This window comes from Gossypium hirsutum, chromosome D10 (genome assembly GCF_007990345.1).
Source record: "Gossypium hirsutum isolate 1008001.06 chromosome D10, Gossypium_hirsutum_v2.1, whole genome shotgun sequence".
Taxonomy (NCBI): Eukaryota; Viridiplantae; Streptophyta; class Magnoliopsida; order Malvales; family Malvaceae; genus Gossypium; species Gossypium hirsutum.
This window is the reverse complement of record NC_053446.1, coordinates 1908230-1926446: the sequence shown is the minus strand read 5'-3', so window position 1 is coordinate 1926446 and position 18217 is coordinate 1908230. Positions and strand designations below refer to the sequence as shown.

The following is an 18217-nucleotide window of genomic DNA, read 5'->3' as shown; positions in this document are numbered from 1 at the left end:
TACTACATTAGCCCCCTAAGTGACAGCAACTATACGATTAAAGTGAGGGTGGAAGTGGAAGATGACAAAAAATATATAAATTGGCACAAACTCCCAGGCCTTTTGCGTTTTGTCTTTCAGTTTTTGCCGTTAAAAGGCGTAAAAAAACACAAACAATTAAGTTAAACAATTTTATTTTGTTTATTAAATAAAATTAATAGTAAAAATAAAATAAAATGATTACAAAATATTTATTAAATTATCGATTTGAATAAAAAATTATTAATCATACAGAAGAAGAATTAATGAAGTTTTGGGTAGAAGATTAAAATTCATGGATTTTTATTTATTTTATATAAAAATATTTTCATGATAATAAAATTTATTTTATAAAAAATAATTTTTTAATATTTTTTAAATTAATGATTGGTTGACTTAGGATACTATTAACTTCTTAATTTTCGTAAAGTAGAGGATGGGATTTATAGGTAGACAAAAAATAAATTGAATGTTTAAATTAAAGGGTTAATATATATGAATTTTAATTTTATGTGCAATGTGATACATAATATTTATTCTATGTAATTTTACACAATAAATTTTGTTTTAATTTAAATAAACCACAAAATTTATTGCCAATATAATACCATTTTATGTTCACGTATTTCATAGACAAATAATTATATCCTTTCAATATAAAAGTAAATAGAAGTACCATGAAAGTCTCTCTTCTAGTAGTTAGGCTGTATTTTGCCCCTTTTACTAAAAAAAAGGTAAATTAATTATTGTACTTTAAATCGAAGAGAAATTTGATCATTTTATTAAAAAATTCATCCATTTCTATTGTTAAAAATTGATCTATGTACATTGATCTCTGGTTGTTCTGTCGAGCACATCAATTTTGAACAATATGGTGGATGAATTTTTAATAAAACTGTCTAATTTACTCTTTGATCTAATATATAATGATTAATTTATTCATATTTTAGTAGAAAGGGACAAGATGCAATCTGATTCATTGTACAATAACTTATATGATACTTTTACCATCAAATTACACATGATTTTCAAAAGCGTTAAAAGTACAATACAAATACATGACCGAGTAACCACAAATATTAAATTATTACAACAAAAACAGAGTAAAAATTAATACAATTCAAACCAAAATCAATAAATCGAACTAGCTAAACTAAAATCCTCCTTTTATATCAAATTTAAAACTAACCCCTTAAAATTAATAAGGTCGTTAAAATTTTATTTTTATTTTATTTTCATCGAAAGAAAATAAGGTTATTGTTAATTAGACAATTTTTTAAAATAAAAATAAAAATACAACTGGAAGTCATGTGATAGAGCACGTGATGGCCTCTAAAACCGCACGAGACTGTGGTGGTGGCAGTGTGCAGTGTTGAAGCGAAATTAAAGCATCAAATCTTTAAAACGAATCTCAATAATTAAAGATAATCACCAAATAATTAAACTCATACTTAAATCTGTTGTTTATGATTATTAATAATAATAAGCTTTTTAATTAGGGTTGCTTAGCTGTAAGTCAATATATACCCTTTCTCTCTCGCTTACATTACCCAATTTTAGCTGTACTTAAAAGTGCCACTATTAATTTTTTTAAGAGAGTATTAATTCGATTGGTATGAGTATTGTTGTCAACGCAAGAGAATGTAGGTTTGAATTCGCTGAAACTCATTATCCTCCTATGTATGGGTTCGAGAGTAGTTATGAATAGTTCTAGGTATTGTATCAAAAAGAATAGATATAATCAGAACCTATAATGAAATTGTTCAAAAAAATTATTTGCTTAATCAATTTGAAAAGCTAATATAATTTTACACTTCTAATAAAGCTAGAGAAATTGTTGAAGAGGCTTAAATTGGATTTTTTTTAAAGCGACCAAAAAATGCAAATATTCCTTTAATCAGAGGGATTAGAATGACTTAAATTAAATCTTTAATTATTGCTTGGGGCTGAAATTGCAATTTCTCACTTTACCAAGGTGGCCGAAAAGGCCCCTAGTGGATTAAAATTACTTAAATTAAATATTTAATTATTTTTGGAGACTTAAATTCGTTCCTCTTTGAACTGACCCAACTATTTTATTCCGTTTTATGGTTTTAAATTGTTTTAAACTTCTTTAATCCAACCTATAAATCGATAATTTGACTGATTCGATCATTGATCTGATCCTAAAAATTTCGTTCGTAATTTGCTTAATGAATTTCATATTTATAATTAATGGTTTTGTTCTTTTATGTTTATTATATACAATCATTCAAATATATAGATATTAATTTTATTGATTATATAAATAATATTTCATTAAACGACAACCTTCCTTAACAATTTTCAAAGAGTGGGTTGTATATTTACAAATATAATTATATTGATTTATTGAGTAGGGAGCAAAATGAGATAGAAATAAAGTTCAGGTTAATAATTGAATTATAAAATTTTAAAAAGTCAAAGGATAATTTTACTATTATATTGATTTATAATTTTTTTAAAAGACTTTAAAATAATTTTATCATTTTGAGGTTGAAGAAAACAACAGTAGAAAAACTTTGCCATTCATTTACGAGTCCGATCATGTTAGACCTTTAATTTAATCAAAATTCAAAACTATATATTATATGCATGATTACATGAGTTTTACCCTTATAATTTGTGGTTAAATTGAGTAGTGGAAGTTTTGATTCGATTCAAACATTGTGGATAGGGTAAAGAGAGGGAGGATAGATAGACAGTGGTTTTGCTACCCTCTCCTGTCCCTTAATCACAGATTAATATAATGGTAAAATTACACATTAACTTCCTAAATTATTTATTCATTTGTGAATTCCTTAAAATAAATTTCTGGGTTCACCTCTATTTTGAACGAAAAAACCCTCCATTTATAAATTAATCGAAATTCGAAAAAAAAATGTATATTATAGTAGTATGTAATAAATGCGAGAGTGGCGTACCATAAGTGTGATCATGTGAGGAAGAGGATGGGTGGGTCTTTTAGTTATTATTTTTTATTTTGCCCATTTCAATTTTTGGGGTTGTTTTAGGGTTTCGAGTATGGGGATCCAATTGTTTAAATTTAGGGTTAGGTTGTGGAAATTTGTAAATCACATGCGTTCAGATTCCATAAACAGACCCTCTATCAATGTTCATCCTCGTTTTCATTCCATATATTTTTCTAAATAATTGAAATTTGTGTAATGTGAATTTAAATATTGATTCGTCATATGCTAATTGAGTCTTGCCTCGATTGATATGAACATTGTTGTCAGTACAGGACGTGGGTTCGAGTGTGCTAAAGTGTATTATCCTCCTGTTTATAAGTTAGGGAGAGATTATGGGTAGTTCTAAGCATTGTGCCAAAAAATAACAGATATAATCAGAATTTATAATGAGTTGTACATTAAAAAAATATTTCCAAAAGAGGGTGGTTTTTTTTTTTTTGATTTAAGGGTATCAGCTTCGTATATAATCAGATTTCAAGATTATATAACTTTTAAGACAAAGCAAACAATATTTAAAAATTAGATTTGAGTTTTCATAAATATAATATTAAAATTATTTTTTTTGTTAGCTCGGCAATTTATTTTACATTTCTTTGAAGTCTGTCACGTAGTTAATATCTGTATCTATACAGAAAGTGGTAATGCTCTGTTAATTGATATTCAGCGCAATAGACTAGCAACGGTCAATAATGTAATCGAAGTTCAAATGATGCATGAATAGATTTTTAATGGTTGAGAAATAAAATATCAACCTATTTTAAGAGATAACAACAAGATTGTTGATCGCATAACTAAGGAGGCAGGAGGTAGGATGAATCAGTTAATTGCTCTTGTTGACCCACCACAAAACATGAGACACATATTCAACATGCATTGCATTCAACAACAAAATATATTTAGGGTTGATAATTTTAATTAATCACCAAAGCTTTATTTTCTACCCAAAAAACTAATAAAATTATCCCACATTTGCTCAGTCTTAAGTATCATATAATATTAAATTAAAAAAGTCAAACTTGTGATCCTCAAAGATTGAAATTATCATCAATTTTAAATTGAATATTTAGCTTGGACTAAAAGCTTGAGTTAATGCTATAACTCAAATCTCTTATTAGGAAAATTTGAGATTCGTAACTAAAAAAACACCCACTAAAAAATAAATAAAAAATATATTTGTGGTATAGGGTCTAAATATGTACTAAAAAACTTTGTCCCTCGTTCTAAAAAGTTGGTCAAATGGGACTTTAGTAAAGTAAGGTTGTGTATGCTCTCGTGTCTCATTTACTTTGATATATTTGATACAATGTTTAAAATTACATATAGTCCCTCTTTAATTTATAAATAGGAAAACAATGTATTTTAGCATGCTCAAGCATATGTCATTTTGTATTGACAATAACATTCATATTAATCGAATTAAAATTCAATCGACATAAACTCACTAAATAGTTTCAATTTTAACTGTGACTCGATATAATAACTGAAAACTGATAAATATCAAATCCAGAAAAGCAATTATTTCATGAAAGTGTGATATTTTGTACTACATGTTTTGAAATAGGATTAAGACACTTACTCGTTTATTGTCCCCCCAGAGATTAGAAACCCATTTCTTGCAGGCCATCCTTTGTTCAATCAAAGTTTCACATCATTGTCCAATCTATGTACACCTTGCTACTTGCTACCACCACTCCAACCGAAAACAATGACAAAGGCCTACTAGAGTAGGGGAGATTCCAGGTGGCAGTTTTTGGGAGGATAAAGAAACTTTTCAAAAAAAAAAGTTAATCGACATTTGAATGTGAATGTTGGGGCTTTGATGATGAATTGATGATGCCACTTTTATTTTTTAAGGGTATTTGCTTTTTTTTTTTTGTCTATAGGAGTCTAATAATTAAATTTTCGTATTTAGTAAGTAAATCAAGAGAGTAGATAGATGTTAGTCATGAGTTTTAAAATTATTTTATATTTATGATAAGGATTGAACCTTTATTAGCTGATTAAGAGAGAAGATATATTTGTTATTTCACCTAACTTCTGTGATATATACTTTTTAAAATTATTATTATAAAAACTTGAGATAATAAAAATATATAATTGAATAATCACAATATAAAATTAAATTAATAAAATATAATAATAAAAATCTAATAAAACTCAAGTATAACATACAAATAAAGAAGTTTAAAATTCATACATTATAATTGTGGATAAGTAAAATCTAAATTTTAATATTCAAAATTTCGAAATCCCAACTTAATCAATAGAGTCCAAACCTCGTTGGCTTGTATTTGGATATCTTGCTTCAAACTTCGAAGCAACAAATTGAGATATGATTTTATATTTTGGATGAATATTGATTTAACGGTTTTGACTTTTGGAAATGTTAGGTCATTGAGAATAGGAAATTTCATTGTACGTAGAACGTTAAAAAAAATCCCTTATAAAAAGAATCCCATTATTCGTGAAATGAAGTGCAAAAAAAATCAAATTATGTCAGAATAAAAAAAAACATTAAACCTCAGAATAATGTTTGGAAAAACACCAATCTAATATGAGCAGCATATCATTAAACATCGATGGCCAATACAAATTTTACAAATTAATTCGTTGGATTTGATATAAAAATGTTGCCCTAAACTTCATTCAACGTTAAATCGATAAAATCAGACATAAGAAAAAAAATTCGAATAAGACTTGAAATTTTGAATCATCGTGGACTTGAAAAACACAAGTTTGACCAACTTGTGAAAATGTAGCTCGGTCGTTTGTAATTTTGCAGATAAAAGAGCCCATTTCAAGATTAAAGAAGTTGATTGCATGAAAACACCATGAGCGGCAACCCAGAATATTATGTCAGTTTTGTTTATAGACAGAGTTTCAAATATGGGCCAGCAATCCCTGGCTGATTCAGGCCTTCTTTAATAAGCACAGCTTTTGAAAGTGTATGGGCCAATCCAGAGTGGTGTATGGAGTGATAAAAATACTTGGAGCTGATTGGAATTTGATTGTACTTTACTTTCTTTCATTAAAAAATGAAAAAAAAATTAATCTTTGAACAATAGGTCGGAAAGCAAACGAGCACTTTCTATCAACAATTTTATTCATTTCTATTACAAAAAATTATCATCACTACTAAAAAACCAAACATTTCATGCTAACATACATGAACTAATTTCTAATACTACAAATGAAATTTTTAACAAAAAGATCAGTTTGTCATTTGATTTAATGTACGAGAATTAATTTGCTCATTTTTTGAGTGAAAGAGTAAAAGGCAATTCAATTCTTAATACAAAGACTTTCGTAATACTTTTACCGTGGATGAACTTTTTATGAAAATTTTAAGTAATAAATTAAACCATATAACTTAAATTTCAATATATTTCTTTCAATTTTTTTTCTTCATATGATATATATATATTTTTTAAAATCCAGAGTATTGTGGAAAACAAATTAGACCTTGAAATTAAGCTAAATTTTAATATAGACGAGAGATCAAACTACAAATTTAGCTTAAAAAATCAGATAACTCCAAAAAAACGACAGAGAGAATAGGTACATAATTTCCCTATGTAAAGAATGAATCAACTAATTCCAAAATTTTGGCAAAGTGAAAACACTGCCAAGGGATCAAAGCTCTATTTTGCAGCAATGATTATTAAATGAATGAATCGAGAAAAGGGTAAGGAAAAAAATTGGGATAATAATAATTGCCCTTAACATTTGCCCTTTCTGTAATTTTGGCCCTGATTTTTTTTTTAACATTTTGACCCTCAACTTTTAAAATTTAGTCAAATTACTTTTTCTAGATAAAAATTTAACTGGAATGTTAAAATTTTAACCACACTAATTTGGCAACTCACATGATAATCCACATATACTTTTAAAAAAATAATAAATTCAATAAATTTCAAAAAAAAATTTACAAGAAAAAATTATCCATGTCAAAGTACTCATATGAATTGCCACATCAATGCCATTAAAATTTTAACAGTCCAGCCAATTCTTCCATTCAAAACAGAGCAATTGCACTAAAATTTGAAAGTTAAGGGCCAAATGATTTAAAAAAATTGGGACCAAAAAGACAAAATAGATAAATGTTAAGAGCTAAATTTATCTTTATACCAAAAAACCTCTACAGCGTTCCAATATGTTTATGTAGCAGTACCTCCAAATGCTAGACCGAGAGAGACCTGTTAATGTACCTTAAATACCACTGGTATCCCTCCCAAAAATAAAACGTCGTATCCAGTCGGAGACCACCAATGCCCTTGTACGCCAGCTTACTTGCTTGCTGAATTTAAATGAAGGGAATAAATACATTTGGACTCTCTTATTTTTAGCCTATAAAATTTATTACCTAAATATTTCATTATGGTTCGCCAATTCAGTTTCTAAGGGAAAAAAAATGAAGTTCATGCTGAATATGGAAGCAAAAAGGTTGGTCTAGAAGCTACTTAGTACCTTGCATAGATGGAATACCAGAGCCACTGCGAGCTGTGTCCGATTGAGACCCAATCACCAGGAAGTTGTGCAGCTGTTTGCTCCCCTCCCAAAGGAGCAAATTGTCCCAAGTGCCTGTACCTGTAATAATCACCAGTGTTTATGGTAAGTGTATAATTTTTTTTTTTGGGGGGGGTTATATCATAGGTATATAATTCTCTTTCCCAAAGACGGCAAGATTGAATGATCTTTAAACAAGCTAATAGTAAACTTTTGAACCAAACTATAACAATTTAATGTGAAAATGTAACATGGTTGTCGCCAGTTTCCTAAAACCATAAATTGGATTATAGCAAGAAAGACAGAAGCAGAAGAACAATGTGCACAGATGAGATAGAAGTTCATTTTGTACCTAAAGGGACGGAAACGATGGCGACCTGTTCCCCTGATCCTAGTGGGACCTTCAGGATTAATTTCACACTCTTCCATTCGATTGAAGCACTTAGCGAGATAAGCACCTTGTTGATTTGCAACCTGAGTCATCGGCAGGTGGTTATTGTGTAAGTAGTCATTGTCACATAGTTCAACTCTACTATAAATAAATTAAAATGATTACCTGTGCAGTCGCGGGCAGATTCTTCAACTGAGTATCAACTTCGGAAAGAGCAGATTTAAATTCTTCAATACTCAGCTCAATTGATTCTTTTGAAGCTTTTCCTTTGACTTGGGATGGACGATCGAAAATGTTACGCACTGGTTTGCTCTTCAGATAAAGCTGCATTTGAGGGTATCTTTCGCAAATATCATTACTGATATCTTGAAATTCTTTAAGTGTCAGCGTTCCCGAGTTATCCGCGTCTGCCTTTTTAAATATTTCTGTTATGTCTTCCTAAAATGTATTGGAAAATAAATTATTAATAAATAAACAAAAATTCATAAAGGAATGGCTAAGTTTAGCAAATAGTTACCATGACTTTCCGTTGGTTAATAGTTGCACAGTCACCAAGTGCATAAACGTTACCAACTCCCTCTACTCTTAGCCATTCATCAGTTGCTAAAGCACGCCTATTACCCTGTTTGCATTCAATTAACATAATTAGAAGGGTGTAAACTAATTTGTATAACGAATGTGAAGACAGTTAATCAATGAGGTGACTTCTACAGGTCCAAAGGTAATTCACCTGACCAATTTGCTTCATAAAGTCCTTTACGATTGGACGTGGCCCAATGCCGGTTGACCAGAGAACCATTCCATATGGCATAGAAGTTGTTTTGTCGCTACCTTTTGCTTTTGTACAAATTTCATTCTCAGTCACTTTTGTAACCATTGATCCTAATTTCACTTCAATATTATCTCTTCCAAATTTGTGTTCGGCAAACTTTGTGATTCTTTTGTCAAACCTGAAAACAAGAATGTCTCAAATCGTGAACTGAAATAGTCCAAACTTTGAATGTAAAGAATCCAGAACCTAAAGTTTCTTGGTGAAAACGGCAACCAGGTTTGTAACGAAGATGGAAACCTTAGTGCTACTAAGTTATAACTCAGGGATTATAACATTCATATTCTTACATGTTCAATATATGATCTGTGGCCTCAAGAACTGTTATTTTCACAAAGTTTTGGACCATTGGATATAGTTTGACCACATCTTCGTTCACAAAATCATGAAGTTCAGCAGCAAATTCCACACCTGTAGGGCCACCACCAACAACCACAAAGTGAAGGATTTTCTTTCTCTCCTCTTCAGTTAAATTTGGTAGGCTTGCCTTCTCAAAGGCGTCAATGACATTCCGCCGAATCTTCTGAGCATCATCAATTTCCTGCAAAAAAGAATCATGATGCTCCAAAATGGAAAAAAAATGCTATAAGCGAATGAAAATGGCTCAGATCAACATATTTCTCCATTCCCAAAAGCAGCATTCATTTCCTAAATTATTTCCTTTATCTAACTCCAGCTTAGCCATATCTTAATTCTAAGATAGTACATGTAGTGGGCACTGGGCAGTAAGATGATAAACATAAAAGAAATGTTTACCTTTAAGAAATGGCAATTTCCCTCGACACCAGGGGTGTTAAAGGTGTTAACCTGAGCTCCAACAGCAATAATAAGGTAGTCGTAGTCTATTGCAAACTCTTCTCGCCGCTTTGAATTGGTATTTGCAGTGGCACGGCAGTAAATTTTATTATTTGCAGGATCTATTTTGGTACATTCAGCTTCACGGTAACTGACGTCAATATTTTTCTGCTCAAGCATGTAACGGGGAAACAATCTTCAGACAATATCGTTTCTGATATACATCATCTTATTTTCAGTCAATATTACTTACCTTTCTGATGATGTTGCGAATTGGCTCAACGATGCTACGAGCTTCTACTTTACCGCAAGTAACACTCGGCAGTAATGGGGTAAAGAGAAAGAAATTACGAGGAGACACAACTTCCACCTCGTAAATAGAGTTATTGAGATTCTTCAAGAAAGTCATTGCTGCCCAACCAGTTCCGAGCACCACCACCTTCTTTTTCTTGGATGCAACAGCATCAGCATGAGCAACACGGCCTCTATTTCCATTGTTTGTGTTTGGCTCAGAATAAGCTATAAGGCTCCCGCTACTGCACAAGAAATGCCAGCCCAAAGAGAAAAGTTAGATTGGTTCAAGGAGAGTAACAATAGAAAGAAAAATATGCAGTTCTTCTTTAGGATTTATATCTGATTTACTGTGATCAAATATAATTCTATATATTATCAGTACATTATTAAAACTTTTGATGATGTATCGTCTATTTCATTGTCGGTGCATAGATTCCTACATTATCAGTGCTTCAAATATAAATTTTATTTTATAACTCAATCTTGATAAATTGTTAATCAAGCCACATTGTTTTTTCTCATTCTTAATGCGAATTCTCTTTTCTTCGCCATTTTAATGAACCAAACAGAGTATTCATTTTCCTCGTAAACCACAAATTCCGGTAATTCAAATTTCTATGATATCTCTAGTCTCAACAAAAACGAAAGAGCTTAAACCTCAGTTTAAGTTATTCATTTTACTCACTGCATCAGATTCTCTATCTCAACAAATCATTAAAACGATTTGACAGCTCCTTTTATCGATTTCCACCTCAAAACAACAAATCTACTCATCCGAAATCATATCAATCCAAACAAAAAATAAATAAAATCAGAGATCATAAAGAGATCAATACTTAAACGATATCAGAAATCGTAACTAAAATAAAAACAAGTGACGTGCATTTCGCAAGCGCTTGAAAAAATTAACAAAAAAAATTAATTCGTAAAATCAAAACACAATAACAATGAATATATATATATAAAAAGAAATGGTGAATGAACAATGCAGAGCACCTGAGTGTGGAGACGATGATGATCTTAGAAAGAGAAGGATAGTCATGGAAAGCCGTACATAATCTACCGAAGAAATTGAAGCTTCTCATTTTTATTTTTTTTTTTGGTTAGCTCTTTAGATCAGTAGCAGTTGTTGAAGAAGATGAAATGAAGAGTTTGGCGAAGGAGAAAGAGGTTTTTTATTTTATTTTTGGCGCTTCCCATTTCAGTGACTTGAGAAGTAAGGGAATGGCGGCACGTGTAACGAGATTTTTGTTTTGACCACACGTATCGTTCAGAATTAGTCACCAATTGGGTCATATTTTTATGAGGTCCATTGAAATTATATTTGAATTGGGCCTGATGTTATTTTTTGCCCGCTCAATTCCCACACTTTGGGTTTTATTGTAATATTGGTTAATAAATTTTTTTTTCAATTATTTGGACGTAAATATTTAATTTAAAAAAGTCTCTCATAATAAATTTAGCCCTTAATATTTATTTATTTTTTATTTTGGTCTTAATTCTCTTTTTTGGATTATTTTAGCTCTCAACATTTAAATTTTAGTAAATTACTTTCTTTCGAAAGAAAACTTACTAAAATCATGAGTCAGCAATTGATTGGTTCGATGTAAAAAATTCAAAAATGGACTAAATTCGAAAAAGGTATATTTCCTTACATATTTTTTAAAATCGGCTTTTTAAAAAAAATTACCATTAAATAAATTCTAAAAAAATTGAGTTTTTACTTTAATTTTCAAAAGAAAATAAAGCTCAAATTTTGGCAAAAGTCAAATCGATGTAATAGTATTCCAAATGAAGACTGTCATATCAATTCTCATCAATGTAACAGTATATATTTGTAGAAAGTAGTTTTAGATTCTTTTTAATTAATTTTTTGTATTTATGTTGTAATTGAATAAACGCGTAAAAATAAATAAAATAAAAAAATATGACATATTTAATATAAGTAATATTTAAAATAAAGAAAATTTTATATTAAAAAGTAAATTATAATATTAAATTAAAATAAAAAGATAAAACAACATGCATAATTATAATAACAATTCATGATAAGTACAAAAAATATTTACATTAAATTAATAAATATATTTAATTTAATAATAATTAAAATTTAATTATTTAAATATTATATAGTATTTGTTTTAGTTTTAGTTTTTTTTAAATTCTCTCATTTGTTTATAATTTCTTGTATAATAATAAGATAAAAAAGAGTATAAAAGAGCCCTTATTTTGTATGAAATAGACAACTTATAAAATTAAAAAATGATCTTATATTTATCTCTGGTGCTCTCTCTGGTGTCATTGTTTTTTAATGCAAATAATTTTTATTCTTTTTACAGAAAATTTTTCTTAGACGCTAATAATGGATGTTATTTTAGATTTAAACTTAAATTTTAATTGATATATAACTCTAACACTAATAAAGTGATAATTAAAAGATAAAACCAGTCTCTATTTATATATTTAGATTCCTATTCAAGTTATAATTTATTTTATTATGTTAATAAAAATAAAAATAAATAGTTACTTATTAAAATAAATATTTTTAAATGTCAATTTGTTAATATGAGAGAAAATAAAATGTATTCTTGTCGGTTCAAATTTTTTTTCAAACTTATATTTTTATATAGATTGTAGATTTAAATATGAAAAGAAGTTATGGATAAAAAATTAGCTTTTGTATTAAAAAAAGACAAATATTTAATAACTGCATTGAATTTAAAGGTATTCATAGACCAAATTCGATCGAGCCACCAGAGCAAATAGATCACTCATTGTTTAAAAATAATAAAATATATGTTTTTATTAAAAAAAAGTTAATATTGTTTAATTTAAGTTTGATTTGTCCTAAGTTAATATTATTTAATTTAAGTTTTAGTTTTAATCCTAGGACAAAAATAATTGCCCAAAGCTTACGAAAGGTTGATCTAGTCGAGTAAGTGTAGGTTTGGATATGTGGTGCGGTGCGTTTAGATTACTTATTGTCTTACACTACAATACTTAATTTCATTGTCACCGTTGTATTTACATTAACTGTAAATAAATACGTTGTCCATCCAAACCCACCTTAAATTATTTAACCCATAAACAAGTATTAATAAATCAATTAAATCCAGAATCAAACTTTCAAATAAGACAGCAAATTTTTTTAATTATTTTTCTATATCCACAAAACTAAAACTCGATAACGAAACTCAAAACTTAAAGGAAACCAACTTCTTTATTCACATTACATTCTATGACTTTTACATTAAAAAAGAAAAATTGCACATCAGTCATCTCATTACCCAATCAAAACTCTTGGGTTTAGTGACTAATTGTACTTTTAAGACATTAATATCATGCAAAAACGGTAATCCATTACCAAAACATTCTCAAAACCTCAAATCTCTCCCTTTTTTATACTTTCTAAAAAAAATTAATCGTTTGATTAATTTGATTAATGCAACATTAATTTAACTGTTTGATTAATTTGATTAATGCAACATTAATTTAACTTAAGCTAAACCCTGTTAAACCCTTAAGAAATATCAATCTCTATCAAATTATCATCTTCACCATGAAAATCAATCTCTCTTTTATCAAGTACTATCTCAATCAACCCTTCCTTATCTTCCTCTTCCCACCTGTACCCAATCTTCTCCGACGAAACCCATTCTCCGATCTCCGGAAAATCCGTTTCCTCCGACGTAGAAGAAGAACTATCCGAGTCCGATTCCGGGTAGTAAAGTGATAATGATGGGTACCTTTCAATACCATGGGTCTGATTTTGATCTTGATTCTGATTCTGATTCGGATCCGGATCCTTTCCTTCTTCGTCTCCTTCTTCATATATGACCTCTAACGGAGCTTTCACGTCCCATTCGACGAACATTTCTTCAAAGCTTCGTATTGTAAGGTCTGGGTCATTTTTGCATGTCTCCCATTTGAGCTCTCCCTGGGAAGAATCCGTTTCTTCTTCTTTATCTTCTTCCTCGGGCACAGCGGGGCTTATAATTTTCCCGGCGGTTTCCGTTTGGGTTCTCTGGGTAACACCGAGACGAAGGAGGGAAAACAATAGCGAAGCGGTTAAAACAAGGACGGGAGAGAAAAGGATTCTTAGAGAAAAAAATCTATGTGGGAAATAAAGGAGGATCAAAATGAAAACAGTGATGATGCAAGAGAAAAGAGGATCGTTGTTGTTGGAAATTGTTGAAACCATGGTGGTGGTGGTGATTTCGATCGATTTGAAGCAATCCCAAGGATTCACATTATGAATTCCTTCCATTAAAAAAAGAAGAAGAATAAATTTTTGGCAGGAAAGGAAAGGAGTTCTATTGTTGGAAGGGTTTTTAAAGAAGGGGGGAGTGCTTAATTCACTGTTGCTTCACTCTTTATGGCAAGTCTCTGTTTTTATTAATAACATTTTTGTGAGAAGAGTGCGTAAGAGTGAGGCATGGAATATAACGAAAGTGTTGCTGCTAATATGCAATTACCTAAATGACCATTGTCACTCTTTCTTTATTTCTAAAAGTTCGTGTCTCGGGATGGATCGGATCGGATTCGAATTTAGTTTGGACTTATAAATAGTTGCTCAAGTTATATTCGTTCAAAATATAGACTTTAAAAGGGATAAATATCAAGTTTATACATAAACTTTAGTTCAATGTATAATTTGATATTTAAATTTTAATTTGTTATAATTATATACATAAAATTTGAATTGCTATACATTTAAAGAAATGAATATATACATTTATTTTCATATTGTATTAATATAATTATATCAATATAAAATAGTATTAATTCGATAATATTGTCAATAATTTGTGAAAATTGAATTGAATTAAAAATTCATGTATAGCTTTTATATTTATCCCATTTGTAAATGACTAAATCTAAGCATAAACAATTTTACATTGTAGTATAATCTATGCAATACAATATAATATAATATAAAAAATCATATTATAAACTTGAAAATGGGTTAAGCTCGAGTTTTAAATATTGGAGTTTAAGTTTAGTTCATATTTTAAACGGGTTTTATTTTTTGTCCAAACCCATTTTCAAGCTTAATTAATATTTCTACTTAAACTCGTTTAAATTTCAAACGAGCCCTCAAAGTAGAACAAATAACCTAATCCATAAACAAGTTTAATTCAGGTACTCCCAATTATCTAATTGAAAATGTAAACCTCGTATGTTAAACTAATAAATCTTAAACCAATAAAATCTTTGGGAATCGAAAATGGAGATGGAGATATTGTTAGCAATGGAATGGACATAATATCAATATTAAAAGATGGTTAATGGTATTAATCCGAGGATTAAGACATTGAAGCGAATTAAAAAGAGATTTTGAACCATTTTGGAACTCTTCATCACTCCCCATACCTTTGTTATCGCTTCTTCCTAATGGAGATGTAATCAAGAGTCAATTTACAAGCTATCTTTTGCCTTTCCCTTTATAACATTGATTAGTGTTTAATGATATTAGTTAAGGCAATCTTTGTTAAAAGGGTTAATTTCACCATGTGTACCTAAGCTATAATCTCGATTCTAAATTGGTCATAATTTTCAAAATGTTTTTTGTTGAATACTCAAAGTATTTGTATCATATATATCAATTAGGGCCTGTCTTAGTTTGAGTGTTAAATATCCCGAATCCTAAATGAAGTATATTTAACACGTTTGCTGAACTTGTTGCATTGAGAACTTAGATCTGGTTAATGAAATAAAAGAAAATTTAAAAATTTTAATGAGGTTAAAATATGTTCAGAGTCTATGTACTTTTTGATACACTTGGAAATTATTATCTCTACTTTTATTTAAAAGAATTTGGTTCATTTACTTTTCGAATTTAAAAATGCAAGTTTAATTGTTAATACTATAACTTTTTTTTACTAAATTTAGGTTTAATACTTTTTTTGTGGTTATATAGCTTCCAAGTGTATATTTTTTTAATTCCAAAAATGTCACACGAGCGAATCTAATAGAAAAAGTTTAACAATGTTAACAATGAACTTGAATTTTTAAATTTTAAAAAGCATAGAAACTAAATCCTTAAATTAAATTCGAGATCTACGAAAAGTATAAAAACTTGAAACATAAACTTTTTTACTAACATCGTTTGAAGGTTATGGATAATTTAAGCATTTTCTTTCGTCTTTAATCATAATTGTTTGGTAGAAAATTAATTAGCATTTAATGATGTTAGTTAAAATGATTTTCATAAAGAAAAGGGGTTAATTGATTTCAAATATCAAAATGTTTTAACTGAGAGTCCTTAAAGTATCAATATTATACGAATCAGGTCCTCTTATAAGTTGGGGCATTAAATATTAGCTCGAGAATGACGTGTTGATCAAATTTTAAATATGTGTAAACTTAAAGCATGGATATTAATTGGGTATGATATGTTAAAAAAAGAAAAGTAGAAAAAAAACAACCCTCGTCAATTTTAATGACACTATATATAAAACACATAATATCCAAGTTGTTCATATGGTCGATACACGTGTTTAAAATATAATAAAATGTAAATTTATAATAATCTCATTTTTTTAAATTTAGTAAAAACAAAAAGTCAATTACATCAATTGTCCATAAATTATGATTTAGATTTTAAATTAATCTTAAAATTTTAAAATTTTTTAATTAAGTTATCAATCAATTAAATCATTTTATGAATCTATCCATTAAATTGGACATTTAAATTTAACGTACCTAAGACATGACCAACATAGACCTGTCAAGTGAAAGAAAAAAGAAAGAGTTTTTTTAAATTGTACCAACACTATTGGCTTTTTAGCTCAATGGATTCAAGCTACCCAGTCAATAGGTTATTGTTTATAATTTTATTCACCTATTTTAATTATATTTTGTGTCATATTTGAATTAACATTTAATGTTTAAATTAATAAATAAATTAACAGAAAATTTGATTTATATATTATTAATGATTTAATTAGAATCTAGTAAATTTAAAGGCTTAACCATGTAAAAAGTTCTCAAATTTTTTCAAAAAAAGTAATTAAAGTATTCAAATTGTCAAAATACATTAAAAAAGCCTTTTAACCGTTAAAGTTAACCGTTCCTTTTTTTTTTCAGATAAAGTAACCACATGCCACAACTACGACATGACATGTGGCAAAAAAATGATAAAAATAAAAAAAATACAATTATAAAAATCGTAAAAAATTATAAAAATTTGTATAAAACCGTAAAAAATTATAATATATAGAAAATATAGAAAAAAAATTATAAAATTTTATAAAGTTGTGAGAAAATTAAAAAAATGTAAAGAAATATAAAATTTGTAAAGAAATTTATAAAAATTATAATTTTTCTATAACTTTTATTAATTTTTATTTTTTATCATTTCTTATCACATGTCATGTTGTGTTGCGACACGTGATAGACTTTAACTGGAAAAAAGTAGGGTTGTTAACTTTAACGGTCAACAGTTAAAGTTAATGATTAAATCACCTTTTTGATGCATTTTATAATATTTTTTTTATGATTTTATAAAATTTTACAATTTCTTTTATATTTTCTAGGGTTTTTCTATTTTTTAATTAAAATTTAATAATTTGATAACTTTTATTCATTTTTATTTTTATTATTCTTTGCCACATGTCATGTTGTAGTTGTGACATGGGGTGGTTTTAACTGAAAAAAATTAGGGGCAGTTAACTTTAACGATTAAAGGATCTTTTTGATGCATTTTTTATGCATTTTGACAATTTAAGTACTCAATTGAGCGAAAAAAAGAATAAGGGCTTAATTCTTTTTTCTGAAAGAGTTTGAGAATTTTTTTATGCATTTTAAAAGTTTAAGTACCCAATTGAATGAAAAAAATAGAGAATTAATTTTTTAAAAAAATTTCTAGGACATTTTACTAACTTTAAGTCAATTTTAAAGGCAACATGTAATTAAACTAACACAAAATTAAATGAATAACATCGCCATCTTACTAGTACTACATTTATTTTCCCCACATGAAAGCATATAATAATGGTATCCAAAATAGCAAAAAGAAAAGCTCCAAAAATTAATTAAAGTAACCTAAGTTGACAGCAAACAGTTAACTTGCATCCTCTTTAATTAACAGGCAAAGAGGCATAATAGCAATATATTTTGAGGGTAAAGTTATTGGAAGTCGAAGCAAAATATTAGAGTAAAATCTTCATCTTTTTATATTATTAAAAATTAGTATGGTTAATGAAATAATCAGATAGTACACGTGACATGTCACATGTACCTCATACTAATGTATAGAGACCAATTTTTAACAGTAGAAACAAATGAATTTTTTAATAAAAAGATCAGTTTGCTTTTTGATCTAATGTACAAGGATTAATTTGTCTATTTTTTAAGTAGAGGGGACAAATTACAATTCAACTCCTAATACAT

The 18217-nt window shown here is 28.4% G+C and overlaps 2 protein-coding genes across 2 annotated transcripts; both read right to left on the bottom strand.

Annotated features, from left to right (window-relative positions):
• Positions 1–6464: 6464 nt before the first annotated feature.
• LOC121222292 (external alternative NAD(P)H-ubiquinone oxidoreductase B2, mitochondrial) lies at positions 6465–10997 on the bottom strand. The gene is made up of 10 exons (XM_041102699.1): positions 10820–10997; positions 9783–10065; positions 9491–9697; positions 9025–9275; positions 8636–8855; positions 8423–8527; positions 8071–8343; positions 7867–7988; positions 7476–7595; positions 6465–7305 (listed from the first exon to the last, which is right to left on the bottom strand). The coding sequence occupies exons 1-10, from the start codon at positions 10906–10908 to the stop codon at positions 7218–7220; spliced, it is 1758 nt and encodes a 585-aa protein (XP_040958633.1). The 5' UTR covers positions 10909–10997; the 3' UTR covers positions 6465–7217.
• A 2346-nt stretch (positions 10998–13343) lies between these two features.
• Positions 13344–14090, bottom strand: LOC107924944 (uncharacterized). The gene has a single exon (XM_016855522.2). The coding sequence runs from the start codon at positions 14088–14090 to the stop codon at positions 13344–13346; it is 747 nt and encodes a 248-aa protein (XP_016711011.2).
• Between the last annotated feature and the right edge of the window lie 4127 nt (positions 14091–18217).

Coding starts and splice junctions, on each gene's coding strand:
- LOC121222292 (XM_041102699.1), bottom strand. CDS start 10,908: ATGAGAAGCTTCAATTTCTTCGGTAGATTATGTACGGCTTTCCATGAC. Junction 9,698..9,782: donor TTCGCAACATCATCAGAAAG/GTAAGTAATATT, acceptor ATGCTTGAGCAG/AAAAATATTGACGTCAGTTA. Junction 7,989..8,070: donor ATCTGCCCGCGACTGCACAG/GTAATCATTTTA, acceptor CCGATGACTCAG/GTTGCAAATCAACAAGGTGC.
- LOC107924944 (XM_016855522.2), bottom strand. CDS start 14,090: ATGGAAGGAATTCATAATGTGAATCCTTGGGATTGCTTCAAATCGATC.